The sequence below is a fragment of the Biomphalaria glabrata genome, chromosome 15, assembly GCF_947242115.1.
Source record: "Biomphalaria glabrata chromosome 15, xgBioGlab47.1, whole genome shotgun sequence".
In the NCBI taxonomy this organism is placed as follows: Eukaryota; Metazoa; Mollusca; class Gastropoda; family Planorbidae; genus Biomphalaria; species Biomphalaria glabrata.
In genome coordinates, this window is record NC_074725.1 from 16,712,640 (window position 1) to 16,736,848 (window position 24,209).

The 24,209-nt window shown below is 33.8% G+C and overlaps 1 protein-coding gene and 1 long non-coding RNA gene across 11 annotated transcripts in view; one reads left to right on the forward strand and one right to left on the reverse strand.

Moving 5' to 3' along the window:
- The window catches only part of LOC106055755 (sodium/hydrogen exchanger 9-like), a 28,378-nt gene extending 18,196 nt beyond the window's left edge, over window positions 1-10,182 (reverse strand). For all 10 annotated transcript variants that reach the window (XM_013212188.2, XM_013212186.2, XM_013212180.2 and 7 more), the window contains exons 1-11: window positions 9,892-10,182; window positions 7,876-8,099; window positions 7,218-7,295; window positions 5,647-5,723; window positions 5,342-5,439; window positions 4,817-4,922; window positions 4,229-4,364; window positions 3,178-3,283; window positions 2,541-2,629; window positions 1,320-1,433; window positions 743-854 (exon numbers count right to left, since the gene is read on the reverse strand). In XM_013212188.2, the coding sequence (XP_013067642.1) occupies window positions 743-854; window positions 1,320-1,433; window positions 2,541-2,629; window positions 3,178-3,283; window positions 4,229-4,364; window positions 4,817-4,922; window positions 5,342-5,439; window positions 5,647-5,723; window positions 7,218-7,295; window positions 7,876-8,099; window positions 9,892-10,135 (1,384 nt within the window). In that variant the 5' untranslated portion in view covers window positions 10,136-10,182. The remainder of the gene's footprint in view (window positions 1-742; window positions 855-1,319; window positions 1,434-2,540; window positions 2,630-3,177; window positions 3,284-4,228; window positions 4,365-4,816; window positions 4,923-5,341; window positions 5,440-5,646; window positions 5,724-7,217; window positions 7,296-7,875; window positions 8,100-9,891) is intronic.
- An 8,955-nt stretch (window positions 10,183-19,137) lies between these two features.
- Window positions 19,138-22,267, forward strand: LOC129923042 (uncharacterized). Its single transcript, XR_008774965.1, has 4 exons — window positions 19,138-19,199; window positions 19,325-19,402; window positions 19,542-19,731; window positions 21,562-22,267. It is a non-coding gene; the product is annotated as an uncharacterized LOC129923042 (long non-coding RNA).
- The last annotated feature ends 1,942 nt before the right edge of the window (window positions 22,268-24,209 follow it).

Genomic DNA, 24,209 nt, shown 5'->3' on the forward strand with positions numbered 1-24,209 from the left:
ATTTAGCATTAGCTCGGATTAAACAACCTTCCCATCAAACTACCTTCTTTACTTTGTAACCCAGCAAGCTGCTAAATTTAGTGTGATTTTTTTCATTGCATTCTATAGTTTTATCTTCCAAACTCCTACAACATGGTAAGTGTGCTCTAGGCCATTCTCTTTTTTGTGGACACGAGGAGGGGAGGGTTTACCTTGGTAAAAGTTTCTTTGCTGCCTCTGATGTTCAGCTGCAACTTAATAAGATTGAAATCTCTAATTAAAATTTTCTAGTCTACATCTGGATTTGAGATAAAGCTCCCTCAGTTGGGTAGCCAAGCAGTTTGTGTCTCTCTGCTACATATCTCAATGTAAGAGAATTTGAGAAATTGTAACCTATATATTCTAAGGACTTGAATTTCCTATCATTTATATAATGGACTTTAAAAATTCTTTCAATTTTGTGGGTAAAAATGGTATGTACGGTATATTAAGATTAATAGGCCAATGGTTAAATAGGGTCTTATGTAGTTGCATTAAGACAAACTTTACTGTCTTCAACATATCACAGGCCTCAGGTGTCTAGAACAAGAATTAATAATTTCAAAACCAGATTTAAAAAACTCCCCAAAAGAACATTACTCAATAGATTCTATATTAGGCAGCAAATATTCTTGCCTTGTAATTACCACATCCTGAGTTATCTTCCTTATATATCTTAAAAGGTGTACAATTAAAGAACTCAAGTATAAATAATTTCTTTTACCTGAAAACATCATCATGTGTTGAAAGTTTGGCCGAATTTTGTTACTTCGACCCAAATTTAGCAGGAAAGACAATGGATAAATATTTAAAAACCTGGCAACAATCACAGCAAACTTTTTGAATGTCAAGGAAACAAAATAATTTTTATTTTAAAGCACTTACAGTTTATGCTTAGTTATATAAATTTTTTCATAGACATCCTTCTTAAATCTTGTTGAATGCCAAAAGTTGATCAAGTGGGTTTATGAAAAGTTGTATTAAGCTCAGTGAAGTCTTCCAATGATATAACAAAGCTTGATACATTTTAATGTTGATGTTCACAGAAAAAAAATATGGATATTTAGTGCCAGTAAATAATTGGTGAATTTTGATGCCCTGCATTAATATTTTAGTGTAGCATGGTGCATTCAATCCCATATATATATATATATATATATATATATATATATATATATATATATATATATATATATATATATATATATATATATATATATATATATATATATATATATGTAAATGTATCATTAAGCTTGTAAACAATTAACCCATTCATCCCACAACTGATAAAAGGATACAAATGTTGCAAAAATGAATCCAGCATGCCACTTGTTGGGCTCAAATGTGAAGATGGACACACCAATGTATAGGAACACAAAGTTTTCTGACAAGAAGTTCATCAGTTCAAAAAGCTGGAGGAGCAGAAGGCAAAGGCTTGGTGATGTTGAAATTGTGCTGCGCTTATCAAAGTTGCATTGTGCATATTGTAGCTACACAGTCCCCAGTGACATCTTATGTATAACTAAAGCTCCAAGGGTCAGCTCATACATAATGCATATTCTTAAAGTCTAATTGTAAGTCACAAAAACCTTCAGTTTAAATCATATATCACATACCAAAGGCTTGAGGTGACTTATCATAAATCACATAGACTTCAAGATCAAATCAATATCTAACTTCAAGGTGTTTAAGTGTATCTTAATTCATTTCTTTTAGCAGTATCTAAGTGACTATCTAGATCTGGAGACTGTATTGATCTATCTAGTAAAGTCTAAGTATAATAAAATACTTTTAAAAAGGCTAGTAGTTGATTCTAGCTAGGGCTAGACTTCTATCATCTATTATTACTAGATTTACTAGTATTCACTAACTCTAGGACTAGATCTAGATGTAGGACAAGATACAGATGTAGAACCAAGTCGGTAATTCGGCCATTGGGCAGAATCTGTGGTTCACAGCCATCTCATACTTCTGTGCTACTGTGAACTGCATGTAGCTTAAAGAGTGATATTGGTCTGCATGAGCCAATTATCACTTTAAAAATACTCTGCGCAGACTGGAGGCAATGCAGTGCCCTGGATGTGGCAAAATATGTAGGTCACAGCTGGGACTGCGCAGCCATGGGAAATACTACAATCCTCACTAATCTTCGGACTCAAAGACTAGCCTTATTATTATTATTAAGTGACTATTACTACAAATTTCTATCTACTGAAGTAATAACCATGATAGACTATTTGGTAAATATCAGAACCAGTACTTAAGACTAGGGACTCTCAATCTTGTGTCACTTGTTACTAGGCCAAAAAAAAAATATATACCAGCCATCATTAATGGCATGTAAAACTATAAGAAACTAGTAACATAAAATTGTTGTTACGTTTTAAAGAACCGTAATACACACATAAACATGTCTTAAATTTAAAAAATTCAGGAGTTAAGTTTGAGGCTAAAAACTATAAAAACATAAAGAGATTCTGAAAGAGCTTTAAGTTTTATGTACACATTCAACATCTTACTTGTTTTGTTCTGTATTTGGACTCTATAGACAAATTGTTGTATGTGTAGTGTGCCTGCGTGATACCACAAAATAAAACAGCAACGATACCTGAGAAATGGATTAAACAAATTAGTGGACTTAAATAATAATAATTCAATGCATAACATTTTTTGAAACTCTTGAAAACAATTTTTTTTTTATATAAGAGTTATAAATACCATAGTAGTTGAAATGGTTAGTACATTTACCATTTAAGATCTACATTCTATGTGGTAAGGGAAAATTAAAAAAAACAGATTATTAAAATAATTAGCCCAAACAGAGGAAGTGAAGGAAAAGTGCTGGGTTGATCTTAATGCATCAAATTATAAGGAGCATGGTAAAGGAAAAGGTTATCCTGTAAACATTAGTATTTAATAGTTTATTATAGCAAGAGTGTCAACTCATGCTATATATATATATATATATATATATATATATATATATATATATATATATATATTTTAACACTTTAAAAACAAAGCAACACTTATATATTCATGAGCATCTAAAACTAATTTTCATTTAATGAACAATATATTATTACATTAAAAATTTAATTAACAGCTAATAAAATACAATTATAAAAAAAAACTATTTTAATATTCAAAGGCCACCTGTCAAGTCTGCTGCTTCTGCCGCCTGAAATGTACTGTAAGACATCAAAAAGAAAAGTGCTGTCTCTAAAAGAGGAAAATCTCGTATTTTTGTAAATTTTGTTAGCTAAATAATAGTTAAGGCATAGAATTACATGCTTTAATATATATATATATATATATATATATATATATATATATAAACATTACTGGTCAAATTAGGTTCTTTACATTATTTTGAGTTACCTAGATGGGTTTCCAATTTTCAACTTTATTAAAATAACAGGAATGACCATTGAGTGGAAAGGATTAAAGTAAATGTTTCTACTCATTAATTAGATCTGGCCATACTTTAGAAAACTGTGCCCCTTGCATACTTTAGTATGCCCCTTTGTATAACTTTTAAGCCAAACTACTTTACAACCATGTAGAAATTTTGTATACCATAATTCCTTTTTTTTTAGGCTATTAACCCAGGCATGCTACCCAGCCTCATAGTGGCACCTGGGTGGAAATGATTGTAGGACGAAAAGAGGCCAAAGATTAGGCTAGCAAAACAAGACTCAAGTGGGGGTGCGACTCATTGCACTGTGTGGAGTTAAAAAAAAGCTCCCACAACCATGTCCCAATTCATTCCTCAAGGGGCAGTTGCATAAATGGCATGTCCTGCAAGATTAGCTTGGTATAGAAAAGGAAAATGGCACGAGTCCGGGTGTACATGGCCTCTGGGCGTGAGTCTGACCCCACCGCCAGACAGAACAATGTACACTGTTCTCATTCAGGCCAGTGATAGGAAGCTCTTGTTCAATTTTGCTGGCATAGAGGTCCAAGAGCAGAAGGCTCAACTCTACCTGACAGTTTCAAGAAGAAGAAGATTGAGGCTATTAACTAAATCAGTAACTTTTTATTATCCCTCAGCCTGGTAAATTTTTGGTCAAAATCTTAGTTTTTTGTTTTTTTTTACCTTGTAATCAAACATTTAAAAAAAAAAACAGAAAAGATATATATATATTTTTAACTATATGAATACAACTCAAGGCATACAAGTTATAGCATTAGGTACAAAGGATACAAAAGCTGTTATGATTCCCATAAATGTCCCAATGGCAAAAGCTCCAGCCATAACACCAGCAAATTTCCCTAAAGCACTAAAGAATGCTTCCAGACTGAAGGCATCTGATGAGTACTCACCATAGGTCTCAACTGACCTAAAATAATCGAAGGAGATTGATTATACAAAGCCATTCTATAAAGTGGATTTAAGGATAACATAATAGTATAAGCTATATAAATTTCATAGTGTTTGTTAAACATAATCTTTGTTTGTAGCATAAAGGATTACAGTAACTTTATATAAATAATTTCAGCATACAAAATTTATAGGGAAATAGCATCTAAACAGTACATTTTTATATAACATTCCTTTCAAATATATGAAAAATAATTGTTTTAATGATACTAAAGCGCCAAAACAATTTCTATTATACAATAGAACCTCATTGATTGAACCAGCCAGCTATTAAGGCTAAAATGATTGTATCCAGATGTGGTCCAATGAACTGGATCCAACTGTACGTCAGAGCAGTAAATGTAGATCTACTCTATTAGAAATGGTTTAGTAACTTCAGCCCAGGGAAAGTCAGTAGTTTTAAATACTCACTCTGACAAAACAATGGCCACAGCATCATTGAGCACACTCTCTCCAAAGACCAGGGCATAGAGGTCCACATCAACATGCAGGTCATTGAACAATGCCAGGATTGTTACTTCATTTATAGAAGAAAAAAAAAATACAAAGAAATAAAACTTATTCTATCTAACATAAAGAGGCTTGACTCTACTTCTCTGAGCAAGTATTCAAACTGGTGGAAAATTTAACAGCACCCAAAGACCCTTTCATTGTCTCCTGTGATATAAAATGCCATAGATGAGAGAATAAAAAAAATAATACCTAGACAGTTTGTTATTAGCAAGCTCAAAATTAGCAAAGTTTGACAGGAAATAATTATTTTTAAAAAGGATCAATTGAAACAAAGTTGTTAATTCTTATCTTATAAATTAAAGATGTCCCTTCAAAAAAAAAAAAGGATTAACTCCCAGCGCATCCACTTTAACCTTGTCATTTATGTTAATTAGAGACTTAAACTGAAGTGGGTCTAGCTTAATTATCTACATCCATACACACCTGGGTCCGTAGCAGAAAGATAAGCTCCAAATATAAAACATTCATTCAGAGTTATAGTGATGTCATACATCACCCTTGTCAAACCCCACATTATGGCACTGCAAAATTAGAAAAATGTTTCCTTTCTTTTAAATATGTAATTAAAACATTTTTACATTATACTACAAAAATGTTAATTATTTAAAAAAATACAAATCAGTACGTTTTTTAGCCAATACACAGTTATTGTTAGAAAAAGGATATCCCACAATGCTTTAGTGTTGTGAATTTTTAAAATAAAAATAAACCTTGTACACTTCACTCACCCTACTACCAAGGCAGAAATTGTTGTCCCAATCAGAGCATATGAAAGGATGGCACCCAGATTTTTAAAGAAGTGTTTCTAGAGAGAAAAAAAAATAGTATGGAGAATTATTTTCTACTAAAAATTACTTATAACAAGAAATATAAAATTACTTTTTTTTTAAATATACAAAAATTAATATGTTCGTCTTTCAATGAATGAGATTTTGTAACAAAGTAACAATAACCTGACAAGCTTTATTTCTAAGTTATATATATATAACTCGGCCAGTCATGACAGTTAGAAAAAATAAGACATAATTATGATGCAAGTTCTTTTTTTTTGGTTGATGACTATTTAATACTTAATTTCTATTCTTCAAACTACAGCAAAGTTAAGTCTAACTCTTTAATGGCTTCAGTGTTTATTAAAATAAGTAAATTTCTACAATACAGTTCTTTAGTCTCCAACTCTCCAAATTCTAACTAACTGATCTATCTACAACTCTAAATCATCTCAATCTACATGTTCTAACAAACCTATCTATCTACAATTCTAACTCATCTCACTTTACATGTTCTAACTAACATATCTTTACAATTCTAACTCATCTTACTCTACATGTTCTAACTAACCTATCTTTACAATTCTTACTCATCTCACTCTACAAGTTCTAACTAACCTATCTTTACAATTCTAACTCATCTCACTCTACATGTTCTAACTAACCTATCTATCTACAATTCTAACTCATCTCACTTTACATGTTCTAACTAACATATCTTTACAATTCTAACTCATCTTACTCTACATGTTCTAACTAACCTATCTTTACAATTCTTACTCATCTCACTCTACAAGTTCTAACTAACCTATCTTCACAATTCTAACTCATCTCAGTCTACAAGTTCTAACTAACCTATCTATCTTTACAATTCTAACTCATCTCACTCTACATGTTCTAACAAACCTATCTAACTTTACAATTCTAACTCATCTCACTCTACATGTTCTAACTAACCCATCTTTACAATTCTAACTGACCTCTCTCTACAAATTCTGACTGACTAAATGTAACAAAATCAAGGCTTTAAATACAAAGTAGGTCTACCAGTACATTTGTATATTCACCTGTGCAATTAACAAATGGGCAGCTACTAAACAAATAAATCCTTCAGTATACAGAAATGTTCTTATTGTTCCCATCTCACTTGTCATCCACCAGTATCATAACACAATGACAAGAAATATCTCTACCTAGATGAACTACAATAATAAGCTACCCTAAGCTAATTTATATTTTCTACAATTCAGTCACACAAGAAGTTGCAAAGGGAAAAGATCGTCTCTCGAGGCATAAAATCCCACTGATACAAATCACTTTCTCTTTTTTTAAATTAACACTTATACAAGTACTTCTCATGTTTCTAGTATCCACAGTAACATAAAATTATTTTTAAAAAGTTTTTTTCTGTGATATCTATAAATATTAATAGTAATCAAAAAGTTTAAAAGAAAAGAAAAAGAGAGAGAGAGAAAAAAGACAGACAGGGTTCAGAGATGCTACCAGCATTTCTTTCTCTCAATTTTTACCCTCTTCATACTGTATCCAGCATTGAATATTATAACAGGAAGCATCACATTGAAAAATAACTCTGGAGAAAATGTTACCTAAGAAGAAAAATGATAATTCATTGAGACTTAGTCTTTCTTACTTGGCTAAAATTGTTCAAAATGTTTTTAGCTTTTGTAGATTATTACAAAATAGCTCTAGATATAAACATAACAAATCATGAGTTGCAGTAGGCAAGTGATTAACCAGCTTGCTCACATCTTTTTTTAAATAGGTGTTTGGAAATGAATTACTGAATCTATTGGGCAAATATTAATGAGAAAAAAAAAAGGCACTTAGAAGGTGTTGTGAGATCTCATATAATACTTTTGGATTTATTTTTTTTTATAGTATGCTATTAAAAAGATCAGTTCTACTTTACTTAAAGTTATGAAGGAAATGTTCCTATTATTTAATATATATATACAAACACTGTGCTCAAATAGCAATTATTATTTAAAATGTTATATATTTACAATTAACAGTAACTTCAATTATATTACTTATTATATAATAAAATAAAGAAGTGAATCCTAATTTTTTGTCAATTATAAGAAAATGTACAAGAAGCATGCCTTAAGGAAAACTATTTTTGTGTAAAACATTAATAACAAAAAATAAATAAATAAAAAGACTCACAGCTCTTTCAAGTGGGGGCTCTTCCAATGCTGCAATAGCACCTTTAAAAGCATAGATGATCCTATCTGATTGGGTATCACTACTGTTTGTACGATTGAGAATGATTGAAATGTAATCAGGTGGATTGAGGGAAGTGTAGGAATGATTTCCCTGAAGGGCAGCAGGAGCTGTAGGTATATGTTTAGCATCACTAGTGTAGCGAATGATAGCGCCAACTATCAAACCTTAAAAAAAAACAAGATTTTTAAAGTAATGATTATTATGTTAATTAAAAATGTATACCAAGAAAAATAAAGTCAATGAACAATTCTTTTAATTTGTTTAAAGAATGAGGTTGTTCCAGATTTCCTCAGAGTCACGTGGTGGTTGTGTTTACATCACGGGCTGTGCTTTGTTAGTTTATAGTGGGAATCTGAAGCGTTTTAAGTCAATAATTAGTGGTTTCAATTTAGTCATTAGCGCCAAACCGCCAACTATAATTTGCTAATAATAGGAGAATCTAGAGATCCCTTTTTTAATAGTTTCAACTAAAACAAATAGTTAAACCTTTGATAGAAGATACTGAAGCGTTGTCCTATAGTTTGCCATACTGAGATCTAGATTTCTTGATCTACACTGACTACACTTACAGTTAAGTTCTTAGCATTTGGGTAACCAGCCCTAGAAAAAAAAAGTTGTAAAACTTTCATCCACCCCTCCCTCTCTGCCCAAAAGTAAACAAGCTTGAACTTGAGAAGGTACCGAACACTAAAAGTTGGAAAGCAGACCAGTGTGTATATTGAATTTGGTCAAATAGCTCTAGACTCTAGAGCTAGTCTAGTGTGTAGTCGATATGACGACTAGTTGCTATAAAAGATGAAAAGACTGCCATGTGTTTTTCCTTGTGCGTAAAAGGCTTGAGTTGTCTAGCGAACAAATAACACGATAGTCAAGTATAAATCTAGATCTACTCTTCCACAGGCCAAATGTGTCTTACCCCGCCCTTTCATTGTTGATTGCTAAGTAAAATGGATGTAGATCTATTTTGTCCATGCAATTTTTAAACTTTACTTTAAAACATTTGTATGAAATAACTCATTGAATTTCTTAAAAATGCAAGAACTTTAAGAACGTAATAATACATCATGTATCCAACACACATTTTAATAAGTCTTAATGCCATCGATGTGCATAATGTATCAGAAACTATCGGTATATGAAATACATTTTAACTTTAAAAAAAATAGTTAAAGTTAAAGTTTATGAAAATAACCGCATTTATACAATGTTACAACTAATATGCATATTATCCAAAATAAATATATGTTTGTTTAGTTAACACCAAGCTTTTTTTTTTCATCTTGTAAGAACGTTTGTAAAAACATCTTCTGAGTACATGTGAATGTATCATCAGCAATGTGTTGATGCTGGTCATGGACTATTTATTAAATTATAAAAGAAATATTACTGATAAACCCATCTTCAAACAGTTCCTGGCCCTTTATTAAAACATTCCTATAGTTATTTGACAATTCATGAACTTCGTTGATGTACTCTGTATATTTTAAAATGTTTGTGAATGTAAAATCTTTTAAAAATAAAGGAGCAATAGCAAAGGAAATATACAAAGACATGGTCATTCTCCTCTTGACTTTGTTGTTCTACCCCCACATGACTTAGCTTAAAGTTTAAAGAAGGTCAGAAATCCAGAACAACCTCATTAGATCTAGATTACATTTTTTATAGATCTATACTAGTATACTACTATACTCTATAGCTATAATAGTATAATGTTTAGTTAGAAATCTCATTTCAAATAAAACCTTTCACAGAGACTCAGACAGAGACTGAGAGAGTTGACAACTCATGAATGACTCATTGCTCAGGCTCAACTCAGACAACTGGTAAAAATAAAGGTTAACATCTGGATCTGATAGAGCCATAGAATGCAATTTAGAACACAACTTCCCCTGTTTTAAAATTGTTTGTTTTTTCCTTATGTTTAAGCTAACTCTAGGTCTATAGATGAACACCTACCATAAATCATTGATAAGCCTGTCTCGTGAACAAATCGAAAACGTCTGTGTTTAAATAACCAAACAGTCAAAATTGTAAGTAATAATAATCCTAGCAACATAAGAATAGTCAAGGAGTCAGTCCTATGTTGCAGCACAGCCCTCTCTTGAAAAGTAGGTTCGAGATTTGTAAATTTCTGAGCCATCGCATAACGATTTATAAAAATAAATAAAGTTAAAGTGGAAAACATTATTTGTGACGCCATTTTGAGAACTCCTACATATTGGTAACTTCCTGATGGAAATAAAAAATCGTAACCGAGTTCAGTGACAACAAAATGAAAAGGATCACAGACCTATATAAATATAAATTTATATTTAGACTAGATAATATATAAAATATAAGCTCTATAGAAAAAAATCATGGTCTATGAAAACAATCTAGACTCTAGTTCTATTAGCAAGAGAGACAAAAAAAAAAAATTAGTATATATATTAGTATGTAAGCCTATAGATTTATCTAGATTCTAGATTTAGAGACATATTTTTTTAGCATTGCTACATAATAAATTTAAAATAGCTAGTTGCTATTTATTTCAGCATATTGTTATTTCCAAAAGCTAAAATAAAAATAATATACTTATATATAGCTTAAATTAATTAGAATAGAAACAATGACAATATAATTTTACCTTCACCTGTTAAACCCTATTGTGGCGCCACACATATATGGCTACTAGAATGTCCTTCTTTTTTGATTTTTGCCTTGAATAGATTCTCTTTAAATAAGAACTGGCTCATCAAATTCTTAAATGTGCTAAATGTTGTCTTTCCATCTTTTTCTCTATCTGCCTCTTTTACTTTTTCCTGTTACTGTTCCCTGAAGGAAGGTCCTTAAATTGGGGTCTTAGGGGAATTTTTGGATAGTACCCTAACTAATGAGATAAAATACCTTTTTTTAACCCCTCTTGTAGCAAATCATAAAATAACTAAATATGCCGCCCCTTCTAGAGTAACATAACAAGACTGCTTTCTAGATTCTAGATTTAGAGACATATTTTTTTAGCATTGCTACATAATAAATTTAAAATAGCTAGTTGCTATTTATTTCAGCATATTGTTATTTCCAAAAGCTAAAATAAAAATAATATACTTATATATAGCTTAAATTAATTAGAATAGAAACAATGACAATATAATTTTACCTTCACCTGTTAAACCCTATTGTGGCGCCACACATATATGGCTACTAGAATGTCCTTCTTTTTTGATTTTTGCCTTGAATAGATTCTCTTTAAATAAGAACTGGCTCATCAAATTCTTAAATGTGCTAAATGTTGTCTTTCCATCTTTTTCTCTATCTGCCTCTTTTACTTTTTCCTGTTACTGTTCCCTGAAGGAAGGTCCTTAAATTGGGGTCTTAGGGGAATTTTTGGATAGTACCCTAACTAATGAGATAAAATACCTTTTTTTAACCCCTCTTGTAGCAAATCATAAAATAACTAAATATCCCGCCCCTTCTAGAGTAACATAACAAGACTGCTTTATTGATCCTTATGGAAGGACTCTTTTCTCATATACAGACAATTTAACACAACAGAAACATACAAATAAATAGGACTGACATAACATAAAGAGTTCATTCAGTTACTACACACACGCATCTTGTTTCCTGATCAAAGGGTGGCGTTGAGTAAAAAATTTGAATTTTACAAAAGACTTATTTTATTAATTATTATTTTAAATTTTGGGACCTTTATTGGGTGCCTCTGAGTTCACCCATCTCTAATGGGTACCTGACATTAGTTGGTTGTGCTGGCCACATTATATTATGACACCCTCATGAACTGTAGGCCACAGAAACACATGACATTTACATAATCTGCCATATAGACCACATGCAAGGTCTGAAAGGGGAACTTTACTTACTTAAACTTTCTGCTTAGATCAAATACAGACAGAAATAAAAACAAAAAAAGTTTTGATTTTATTGAAAAATCGGATATATTTTTTTATGCATTGTTTTTTATATTTTATTATACTTTTTGTTACTACCTTTTATTTCATTTGAACAAATCTTCAGACCCCTTTCACTCTTGTAGTAATTATTAACAAATGTTATGCCTTCCTCCCTGCTTACCCAGCCAGCAAAGCTACCTGTTCAGGCCCGGGCTGAGTTAGGGGCCCGCACGGGGAACCGGATAGTCGTGCGGGGCAGTTTTTTCCTTTCCTACCCCGTCATGCGCCCATTCAAAACCCCCCTTAGATGAATGGGGCCCGTAAGTAGCAGGGGATGGAGAGATTCGCCCCATTGTTTCACTGCTGGGCGTCGGCTGGCGGTCTGAATTTTGCGTAATACAGTTACGGTCCCACCACCTTCCCCCTTCTCGTCCTACTGGCAAGGAGTGCCCTCCCCGCCTCGCTCTTATCTCGGACGAGACCGTCGGCCAGGAAACTCGTTGCGTAATGAAATTCAAGGGGAGACAAAAAAAGAGCTCAATATAATTGGTTCGGATAGTTTCCCATTTCATTATAAACACAATAAACTCATTGAATGTTTTGTTATTTTTTTATATAAACTTTTTATTGCTTCGTTTTTGTTTTTTTTTTACATTAACATATTTCGTTTTAATATATATGTATATAGCTATGAAATAAAAACAAGTGTTTTATTGTTATACAATATATAAGGACGATTCTTTTGATTTAATAATTTTATTTACATATTTAATGAAAACTATATTTTTTGATATTTTAAATTTATCAGAAAATTTTTTACGAACAATATAAAAACTGATGTAAACGCTGCATACAATAACTGTATCCCTGATAGCAAAATGTTCGGGCCCGGTAAGGACCCCCAATTGGGCCTGCCCATACTAACCACATGGGCCCCAATTGGGGGAAGAACTCGGTTGAGTCTGGGCTCAGTCAGTGGCCCCAGAAAATCCCCTTGTGAAATCCGTCTGGGACCAGTAAGGAAAAGGACTTGTGGGCCCCAATAAGGCTATAGATACTTGGCCCTTTGGGGAGAATTAATGAAAGCCCAAATGGGGCCCTTAGGGGTCGAGTCTGGGCGAAATCAGAAGGCCAAGATGACGCCGTGATGGAAACCTCATGGGGCCAGTACGGGGAAAACATTAATTGGCCTGAAAGGGCTTAACACATGGGTTCGATTTGGGGTATGAACGTAGGCCCAAACGGGTGCCCTTAGGGCTGAGTCTGGGTTCAGTTAGGGGGCCCAGATGAAGCCCTGATGGAAACCTCATGGGGCCAATACGGGGAAAAATTGAGGGGCCTGAGAGGGCTAAACTCATGGGCCCCGTTTGGGGGATGAACGTTGGCCCAAACGGGGGCCCTTAGGGCTGGGTCTGGGCTCAGTTAGGGGGCCCAGTTGAAGCCCTGATGGAAACCTCATGGGGCCAGTACGGGGAAACATTGAGGGGCCAGAAAGAGCTAAACACATGGGCCCCATTTGGGGGATGAACGTTGGCCCAAACGGGGGCCCTTGGGGCTGAGTCTGGGCTCAGTTAGGGGGCCCAGATGAAGCCCTGATGGGGCCAGTATGGGGAAAACATTGAGGGGCCTGCTAGGGCTAAACACGTGGGCCCCATTTGGGGGATGAACGTTGGCCCAAACGGGGGCCCTTAGGGCTGGGTCTGGGCTCAGTTAGGGGGCCCAGTTGAAGCCCTGATGGAAACCTCATGGGGCCAGTACGGGGAAACATTGAGGGGCAGGAAAGGGCTAAACAAATGGGCCCCATTTGGGGGATGAACGTTGGCCCAAACGGGGGCCCTTAGGGCTGAGTCTGGGCTCAATTAGGGGGCCCAGATGAAGCCCTGATGGGGCCAGTACGGGGAAAACATTGAGGGGCCTGCTAGGGCTAAACACATGGGCCCCATTTGGGGGATGAACGTTGGCCCAAACGGGGGCCCTTAGGGCTGGGTCTGGGCTCAGTTAGGGGGCCCAGTTGAAGCCCTGATGGAAACCTCATGGGGCCAGTACGGGGAAACATTGAGGGGCCAGAAAGGGCTAAACACATGGGCCCCATTTGGTGGATGAACGTTGGCCCAAACGGGGGCCCTTAGGGCTGAGTCTGGGCTCAGTTAGGGGGCCCAGATGAAGCCCTGATGGGGCCAGTACGGGGAAAACATTGAGGGGCCTGCTTGGGCTAAACACGTGGGCCCCATTAGGGGGATGAACGTTGGCCCAAACGGGGGCCCTTAGGGCTGGGTCTGGGCTCAGTTAGGGGGCCCAGTTGAAGCCCTGATGTAAACCTCATGGGGGCCAGTACGAGGAAAACATTGAGGGGCCTGATATGGCTAAACACATGGGCCCCATTTGGGGGATGAACGTTGGCCCAAACGGGTGCCCTTAGGGCTGAGTCTGGGCTCAGTTTGCCTCTAGTTTCTCTCTCTCTTTTCTCCCTACTGACAAGGAATGCTCTCCCGGTCTAGCTGTTATCTCAGACGAAACATAGAAAGTTATTACGTAACATAACTCGAGAAGAGGTAAAAGAAAAAAAAGAAAACCATGACTTTGATATGTTGGCTCGGATAGACTCACTTAGATTATTAATACAAACAATATTGCTGTTTTTTAATTATTTTATTTTCATAAAAATATATATAGGTTCCTATATGTTTTACTTCTTTTTTTTTTTCGTTCTTTGCATTTAATTTAAAGTTATAGAATGCTGATTTCTAAACTGTGATAATTTTATCGTACATTATACTTTATTAAATAAATTGGATTGTAGGTCATTTTTAGGTATAACATTCAATGTCATTAAGTCAAAAAGTGATTTATATTATATATTTTATTTATTCTTCTCACAGTAGTTTGATCAAAACGTTTCTACTATAACGACATATATATGGGATATTTGTGTGTGTGCATGTTTGTTAGCGCGCGTGTGTATGAACTATGCATGTTATATGCCAATTTAAAATTTCTAGATCTAATATAGTACGTGACACTTTAAAAAAGAGAAAAGGGTCATTGCATAGCTCCAAGATTTTTCATGAGATGGCTAGATACAAATGTGCGATTAATATGATGTCGAGTGTTTTGATTTTTTCGAGTAAAAAAAAAAGCAACTTGTGACTTTACAACACTTGCTGTAAATGGACCTTCACTTAGGCATCATTTTGTCTTTGCTCACGTAATGTAACACCCCTGTGACCATAGTCGCACTCCCTCTACGTCTATCTGACCCAGATGTTGAATTAACATCATGGTGATCTCTTTTATAGCCTTGCTCTAACTTAACTCCCCTTTCTTCTTTTTTTTTTTTTACCCACTCTGCTGGATGTCTCGAGTTAACACCTAATGAAACGCTAGACAAAATGACGCCTCTCGAAGTAATAAAACTGAATCTGTCGTTCTTGTAGGTTTCTATCATTGCGGAAGGTACCGGTACCGGTATTTACTGACCAGTCATTGATATTTAGGGTTAAGTATTTTCACGTCTACCTCAGGAAATAAATAAATAAATAAATAAATAAATATATATATATATATATATATATATATAGTTTTAGGTTAACATAGAAAATCAACAGATTCAGTTAAACAAGCACAGCATTGGTTTCTTTTTTTTTTATAAAGTTTTATCTGTAACATGTATTAAATATGTTTTAACCATTCATAATACAGATATCTGATTTACTGTAATTGTGTATAGTTGCACTGTTCAATTAGATTTCAAATAAATAAATTATTTGCAATTCTTATTGCATCTTCTGGTAATAAGCCGATTTAAGTTTTAATGTAGCCTATAATGCTAGTTTCCAGTACCGGTAGATATTTTTAATGTAAACAAACTTTACACAAGCAAAGAATTTTAACAATAGGGGTTTTACCCATCTTGTTTGAATTTATTTAGTCGTTTTGAAACATGACTAATAAGAATGCTTTTATATTGATTTAAATGTTTGTCTCAGTTATATTTAAATATAGATATCAATTTATAAAGATGAGTGCTTGTAAAATTCCTACAAATAAAGATCAGCTTAGGTTAACACGTGTTTGACGTTTTCCTTGCTCGTTGCATAGAACGCGTGCTATCAAGCAAGAAAGTACACGTGTGCACACTGATGGTCAGTAGGTCAAGGCTCACTGACTCTCACTGTAAATCTTTTTCGTATACCACCTCTTTACTCGATCTTTTTGTTGACGTAATAGACCTTGTGGTCTCTTTCTTTTATGAGTTACAAAAATGTTTCGGCCAATAACATTCAAATATAATGAAACACGTAACTAAAACTATCTTATGATTTAAATATAATTCAAGGAATTTTTATTTTAAAGTATAAGATATAACTGGCAAGATCATGATATAAACGACAGGATTTGCTATTCAGTTTCATACATTTAAAAAAAAGTTATGACTCAAAATACATGCTACATGACAGATCTAATAAACTACATTATAGGCACAGTTCGTAAATATTATCGATGACTGATTCTACGAAGATAAAGAGCATTAAAAAAAAATCAAGAGGCATGCAAATGTGTTGTAGCCATAGTTGTAGACTATGTACGTGTCAGTGTTTTATCTAATATCTACTGTATACCCCATTCAAGAATATTTATGATTTAAAATATATATAAAATTAATTAGATCCATATTTTAAATCGTGCTATCTAACTTTGTAAGAACTATCTTCGTTAATTATAATGTCTATAATCCGATTTGTGTAAGTACGGTAGTCAAGTAGATGAGGTCACGAGATGAACCAACACATCCTCACATAATTTGTTCAAATGCTGCACTCTGCTTTATGGTATCGAAATACTAGAGTTAATAAAACAAACAATTTAAATATTCAACAAGAGACACTACTAATATACAGTATTAGAGAAGATTATAGTCCTGGGGGGGGGGGGCGAAAGAAAGACTGTGCCGCTGGTCAATGTGTAGGCTACCCGGTCACGTGGCTTACTTACAATGAGGTAGTTCGTATTTCTGACCTACTTTAACCAAAGTCACGTGATAGTAGGACAACAAAGAGGAGAATGGCCTTTTCTTTCTATATTTCCATTGCTGTTGCTCCTCTATTTTTACGAAATTTTACATTTACAAACATTTTAAAATATACAGAGTACATCAACGAACTCCCTGAATGTTCAAATAATTATACGAATGTTTTCATAAAGGGCCAAGAACTGTTTAAGGATAGGTTTAAATTATATCAATGATATTTCCTTTATAGTCATGACAAGCGTCAACACTTTGCTGATGATAGATCTACATTCACATACAGAAGAACATGTTTTTACAAACGTGTCTTGTAAGATTAAAAAAAAGGCTTGGTATAAACTACACAAACACACACACTTATATATATATATATATATATATATATATATATATATATATATATATATATATATATATATATATATATATATATATATATTTATTTATTTATTTATATTTATATTTATAGGCCTATATATTGGATAATATGCATATTTGTTGAAACATTGTTATTTTCATTAACTTCGGCTATTTTTTAACGTTATGTATTTCATATTCCGCCAATCGCAAATACATCATGCACATCGATAACATTAAGAATTATTTTTTGTGTTGGACACATGATGTATTATTATGTTATTAAAAGTTCTATCATTTTTAAGAAATTCACAAAATGTTAGGCCTACATTAAAGTTTCACAAATGCGTCGACGAAACAGATCTAGATCCATTTTATTACTCAGAGAGCAAATTTAACAATGAAAGGGCGGGGTAAGACACATTTGGCTTGTGTAACTGTAAGAGTAGATCTAGATTTATCCTTGACTATCAGATGTGTTATTTGTTCGCTAAACAACTGAAGCCTATTACGCACAAGGAAAACTCATGGAAGTCCTTTTATCTTTTCTAACAACTAGTCGACATATCGACTACACACTAGCCCTAGAGCTATCTGACCAATACACACTGGTCTGCTGTCCAACTTTTAGTGTTCTACTCAAGTTCAAGCTTGTTTAATTTTGGGCAGAGAGGAAAAAAAAGGGGGGGGGGATGAAAGTGTTACTTTTTTTTTCTAGGACTGGTTACCCGAATCCTAAGAACTGTAAGTGTAGTCATTCATTGTAGATCAAGTAATCTTGATCTCAGTATGGCAGATTATAGGCCAACGCTTCGGTACCTTCTATCAAAGGTTTAACTATTTGTTTTAGTTGAAACTATTAAAAAAATGTATCTCTAGATTCTCCTGTTATTAACAAATTATAGTTTAGCGCTAATGAGTAAATTGAAACTACTAAATATTGACTTATAACGCTTCAGATTCCCACTACAAACTAACTAAAACTAAGCACGGTGCGCGTTGTATACACACAACCACGTGACTCGGGGGGAATTCGGAACTACCTCATTGACCAACCAGAGACAGGTCTACATGATAGGCTACAGCCTATTGCATCATTAAGAAAAATAGCGCCAGAACCAAACACCATGACCATCCCATTCCAGTCATAGTACTCATAGATCTACTTCAAGATTGTGTTGATTTGTGATTAACTCGACTCTATTCTAACAACTTTGGAATGTGTGCTTCAAGCAAAGGTACTTTTTATTTTATTAGACAATTAGATCTACTTTATTATTTTATAGATCTACTTATTTATAGAGATTAAGTCTGGATAAATTAAAGTAGATTAGATCTAGAATCTAGATTATTCTATATCTACATTTAATTTTAATGTCATTTTTGTTTGTGAATGTGCTTTTTTGGTTTAAGTTTAAGTCTAGTCAGACTAGGCCGTCACTAGGCACAAATAATTATTTTAAGTGACGCAAGGAAAGCCGTTTGAAATAATTAGTCTATAATCATTCGAATCCCGTGGCGTGTCTCACAGTTTATTAGAACCTTAATAGATTAGATTTAGAAAGTCAATTTAGAAAAGATAGTAAAACCAAATTCTTCAACCATTAAAATTAATATTTTAAAATACGTGAGTTCTTGAGATCTATTTTCAATTTAAATGCAAAATGTAGGCCTATAAATACATTTTTGTATACTTTTTTGTAGAAGCAAATCTAACAATGTTATAGAAATATAGATTATAGATCTACTATACTGAAACTAGTAAATAATCTTGTCATTCAATATGTTGTGCAGAATTTATAATTTATCTTTATATTGCTTATGCCTTATGTAGATCTATGTATTTAATATTTCTCAAGTGTGACTTTGATTTTAAAAAATTGAAATGTTAAAAAAAATGATTTTCAGACTCTCGGAACCAAGTGAAAGAATGATGGCATCACTATGATCACTTCTTGCTGGATCTGTCCAAGAGTCAATGAGTACAGGTATTTAATTTAAAATATAAAGTATTATTACTATTCAATTTTATTATAATTACCAATTGATTAAGTTTAAAAAAATTATTACTATACTTAGGCTACTATACTAATATTTTTTCATATTCTTCAAGGTGGACCATGTTGGAAAATAACTTTCAGTCAAGACTCAAGTTGAGACAAGAGCTCCATTGATGTTATTGATCAAACTGGTAATTTTTTTTTACAATATTTTCAAGCCAAAAATGTTGTATACAAATCTGATGATCCAGATTTCCTGAATAATTTATATTAGCAGTCTAGATTTACTTGTAAAATTTATTTAATACTTATTTTATTTTCTGTCTGCAGAACATGTTCTAGAGATACTGGAGAAAAGATTTGAGTGCAGTACAGACTCATTTTCAATTGAAAGCAATTAAAAGAAGCAGAGATAAATACAATCAGGATTGGGTATGAAGCAAATTTCCCAATGGCAAATAATGTATCACTGTTGGAAATAGAAGTGAAACTGAAGGATGAAGATTCTCATGAAAATTTGGTAAGGCCATATTATATTGTAGGATTTAGGATGTAAAATATCATTTATGTGAATAGGTACTTCGATAAACTTACCTAGATCAATTTTTTTTCTCCCAAAAAATGGCTGAAAAGTGTGTCAGCACATTTTACCCTTTTTTTAGGGGTGGTCATTTCCATCAAAGTTTTAGCATATTGTATTTGATTTGAGGACTAATTATGATTACTTTTTGTAAACATAAGATATCAGAGATCATTTTTATTTGCTTTTGAAGCCAATCTGTTAAATTTTTCTTAACAAAAGTTTATATGACAGTTGACATTTTTACAACTTTTTTCCTATAAAAGTTACGACAATGCTGTTTGCTACAATAATTTATCATATTATGAAATATTTCAAATTTCATTAAATTCTCTTGGCGCACTTTAAAGATATTTGATATTAAAATTAACAAAGACAAAGAAGGGTAAAATTTTCTTTTTTAAATAAAATAAAAGTGTTTATGGTTACAACAATCTCACTAATTCTATTGAATTTAGCATGTTAATATATATCTGTGTGCTAAGTTTGAACTTTGTAGCTTGGCGCACTCTTTAGCTTTAGATATTAATTTTCAAAGTTGATGGTTAAAATCTATTTTTAGTAACAACCAACACTGTGATTTACTGGAAATGGTCAATTTCTGTCTATCACAAGCTATTTTTAGAAGCACACATAGGAATTTTTCATTTAGATTAACTTTTATAGTGTTTGAATGCTAGATTATGGAGAGGGAATGTGTCTTTATTAAAATGACTTTGTAATCTGCAAATTTTAAAGTAAAAGTTTAATTACTTTAAAAAATAATATTAAATATTACAATTTTTTTTTCATATTTTTAGCTCAGCGAACTAATAATTAATTTTTTTTTCTGTGTGTTGTTTTTTTCTATTAATATACATGTAAATTAATAGTTAATAAATGAGTACATTATATTTTTAAAATGATGAGCTATTATTGCACAAAAATTCAAGTAAAAAATCTTTTAATAACTTCTAAAAAAATCGCAAGGTTTCTTTTTTATTTTATTGTCCGAAGCAAGAAATTTTTCATTTACAATCTAATTTTTAAAGCATTTAAATTAAGGCATTTTAAAATGATTAATTGCCAGTGCTCTACAAAAAGGTTAAAACTGTTTTTTTATGAAGTTTATGAAACTTATAGTCATTAAATTTTAGGAAATATTTTTCTGCGCAGTGCTATTTTCATTTATAATTTATAAGAATTATCTATCTGATGCATATAAATAGCTATTTAAATACAGTAGAATTATAATTAAACAAAATAAAACACAATACAGATCTCTGATTTGTTTTATTTGTGATTTTTTGGGCTCATATGATGACAAAATCACATATATTTTTATTTTTTGTCGAAGGCTTTTTTTATATATTAACTTTTTTTCAAAGATTTTATTGCTTGGTCTTATTTTTTTAATTTATTTTAACAGAATACTGGTTAATGTAAAAGAATGTGAAGTTTCAACCCCATATCTTTAAGACTTTTTATAATACAGTTAATTTAAGTTCAACTGTCAGTTGTTTCGGTCAGATTTTTTATTTATTTACAAAGGCTAAAGAAGGCTAATTTTTGGCCACTAAAAATTTAATAACTTCCCCCACAATTAACTCAGCAATATAAAATTGGTATCATTGGAAAGCATTTCTCAAGCTCTATCTAACTAAATAGGTTCCATTGCATTGTGATCATTTTGAAATTTTTATCGAAGTACCTAATGTGAAACAATAATTCAGCTATTTATTTATTTTATGTGTCAGCAGAATCATACTTATCACATCTTATATATTACAGATCTATCCAGTGAAAACAGCATTAAGAGAACAATAGTATGGATTATAACTTGGCTGGACTGGACATGGCACAAAATTTTTGTTTTGGTCATTTTTTCTTTAGAACTACCGGTACAACATAATCTAAAAAAAAATTTGTTTCATGATTGTCAAAACAGTTTGCTTTTCAATTTACATACAGCAGGCTCATACTTTGTTTAGATAATTCTGAATTACATTCTATATATAATTTATAGGTTTCTGTATAGGCTATTCAAGCTTTTGTACATGTTAAAATTTCATAAATTTGGTAGCCATTATATTTTTTTAAAATTTTATGGTATAATAAGTACTTATTGTATTTTTAAAAATATAAGCATCCATATTTTAAAAACTTATTTCTAATTTGCCATTTTAAGCAATTTGTTATTACAATTAATATTTAAATGAATATGCTTTTACTTATTTCAGTGTACATATTGCTTACATTCCACCAACTCAATACTTTTTTTGTTACTTTTATTTTTTTACATTTTTTTTACATAATTACAAAAGCTAAGTTGTTTTTTGTTTTTGTTTTTATGATTGTCAAAACTGTTTGCTTTAAACATAATTTTTATACAGCACTTATACTTTCTGTAGATGATCCTGAATTATGTTCTTTATAAATTTGTTATAGATTTTCATGTTATCATTCACAACTTTTTTGTTGACTCAATGCATTTTCCATAGTACACTAAAATATTATAGGATCAATTTTCACAGTTAAAATCTTTGCTACAGGTATTGCTTTTACTTTAAAAATAAGTTTTTTAGTGTATTCCGGTATTTTTAATTATTTTAAATAGTTGCTAACATTAACATTTTATAATGCAATAAACTATTAATTTCAACTAGTAAATTGTTTATGTAATTATTTATGTCATTTTATGCCATTTCAGCTAGAGCTCAGTGTCATTTCTTACTGGCCTCATCTGGGCCCCTAACTGAACCCAGACTCAGCCCTAAGGGCACCCGTTTGGGCCAACATTCATCCCCCAAATGGGGCCCATGTGGTTAGCCCTTTCTGGCCTCTCAATGTTTGCCCCATACTGGCCCCATAAGGGATCCATCAGGGCTTCATCTGGGCCCCCTAACTGAGCCCAGACTCAGCCCTAAGGGCACCCGTTTGGGCCAACGTTCATCCCCCAAATGGGGCCCATGTGTTTAGCCCTTTCTGGCCCCTCAATGTTTACCCCATACTGGCCCCATGAGGGTTCCATCAGGGCTTCATCTGGGCCCCCTAACTGAGCCCAGACTCAGCCCTAAGGGCACCCGTTTGGGCCAACATTCATCCCCCAAATTGGGCCCATGTGGTTAGCCCTTTCTAGCCCCTCAATGTTTATCCCATACTGGCCCCATGAGGGTTCCATCAGGGCTTCATCTGGGCCCCCTAACTGAGCCCAGACTCAGCCCTAAGGGCACCCGTTTGGGCCAACGTTCATCCCCCAAATGGGGCCCATGTGGTAAGCCCTTTCTGGCCCCTCAATGTTTACCCCATACTGGCCCCATGAGGGTTCCATCAGGGCTTCATCTGGGCCCCCTAACTGAGCCCAGACTCAGCCCTAAGGGCACCCGTTTGGGCCAACGTTCATCCCCCAAATTGGGCCCATGTGGTAAGCCCTTTCTGGCCCCTCAATAATTACCCCATATTGGCCCCATGAGGTTCCATCAGGGCTTCATCTGGGCCCCCTAACTGAGCCCAGACTCAGCCCTAAGGGCACCCGTTTGGCCAACGTTCATCCCCCAAATGGGGCCCATGTGGTTAGCCCTTTCTGGCCCCTCAATGTTTGCCTCATACTGGCCCCATGAGGGTTCCATCAAGGGTTCATCTGGGCCCCCTAACTGAGCCCAGACTCAGCCCTAAGGGCACCCATTTGGGCCAACGTTCATCCCCCAAATGGGGCCCATGTGGTTAGCCCTTTCTGGCCCCTCAATGTTTGCCCCATACTGGCCCCATGAGGGTTTTGTCAGGGTTTTATCTGGGCCCCCTAACTGAGCCCAGAATAGACCCTTAAGGGCCCTAATTGGGCTTTCATTAATTGTCCCCAAAGGGCCAAGTATCTCTTACCCTGTTGGGGCCCACACGTCCTTCCCCTTACTGGCCCCACAAGGGTTTAACACTGGGATTTTCTGGGCCCCCTGACTGAGCCCAGACTCAGCCCTAAGGGCACCCGTTGGGGCCAACGTTCATCCCCCACTTGGGGCCCATATGGTTAGCATGGGCTTGCCCAGTTGGGGCCCTTACTGGGCCCAAAATCTTTGCTATCAGGGTAGTCGTTACATATCTGAATATTCCCTTGCAAGCCCTATAAGGACCAAAAAGCCTTAGTTTGCATTTTTTTACAGTGGTCAGTTGGTCATCATGATACCCAATAGCTATTGTGATCCTGTTCTGAATCTGCTCATTTGTGATATTAGAAAAGTTAGAAATTAATTGTAATTCTAAAAGTAAATATTATTAGCCCTATACCAAAACAATAGGTGCTTACAGCTAAAAAAAAAATGAATGTTTCAAACTTGAAATCTGATGGTATCTGCTCTTAAAAATTGAGTTTTGAAATCAATTTTGGCAAACCAAGCCCTAATAGATCTGTTAATCATTTATCTTAGGCTTTTGTACTGTTACTT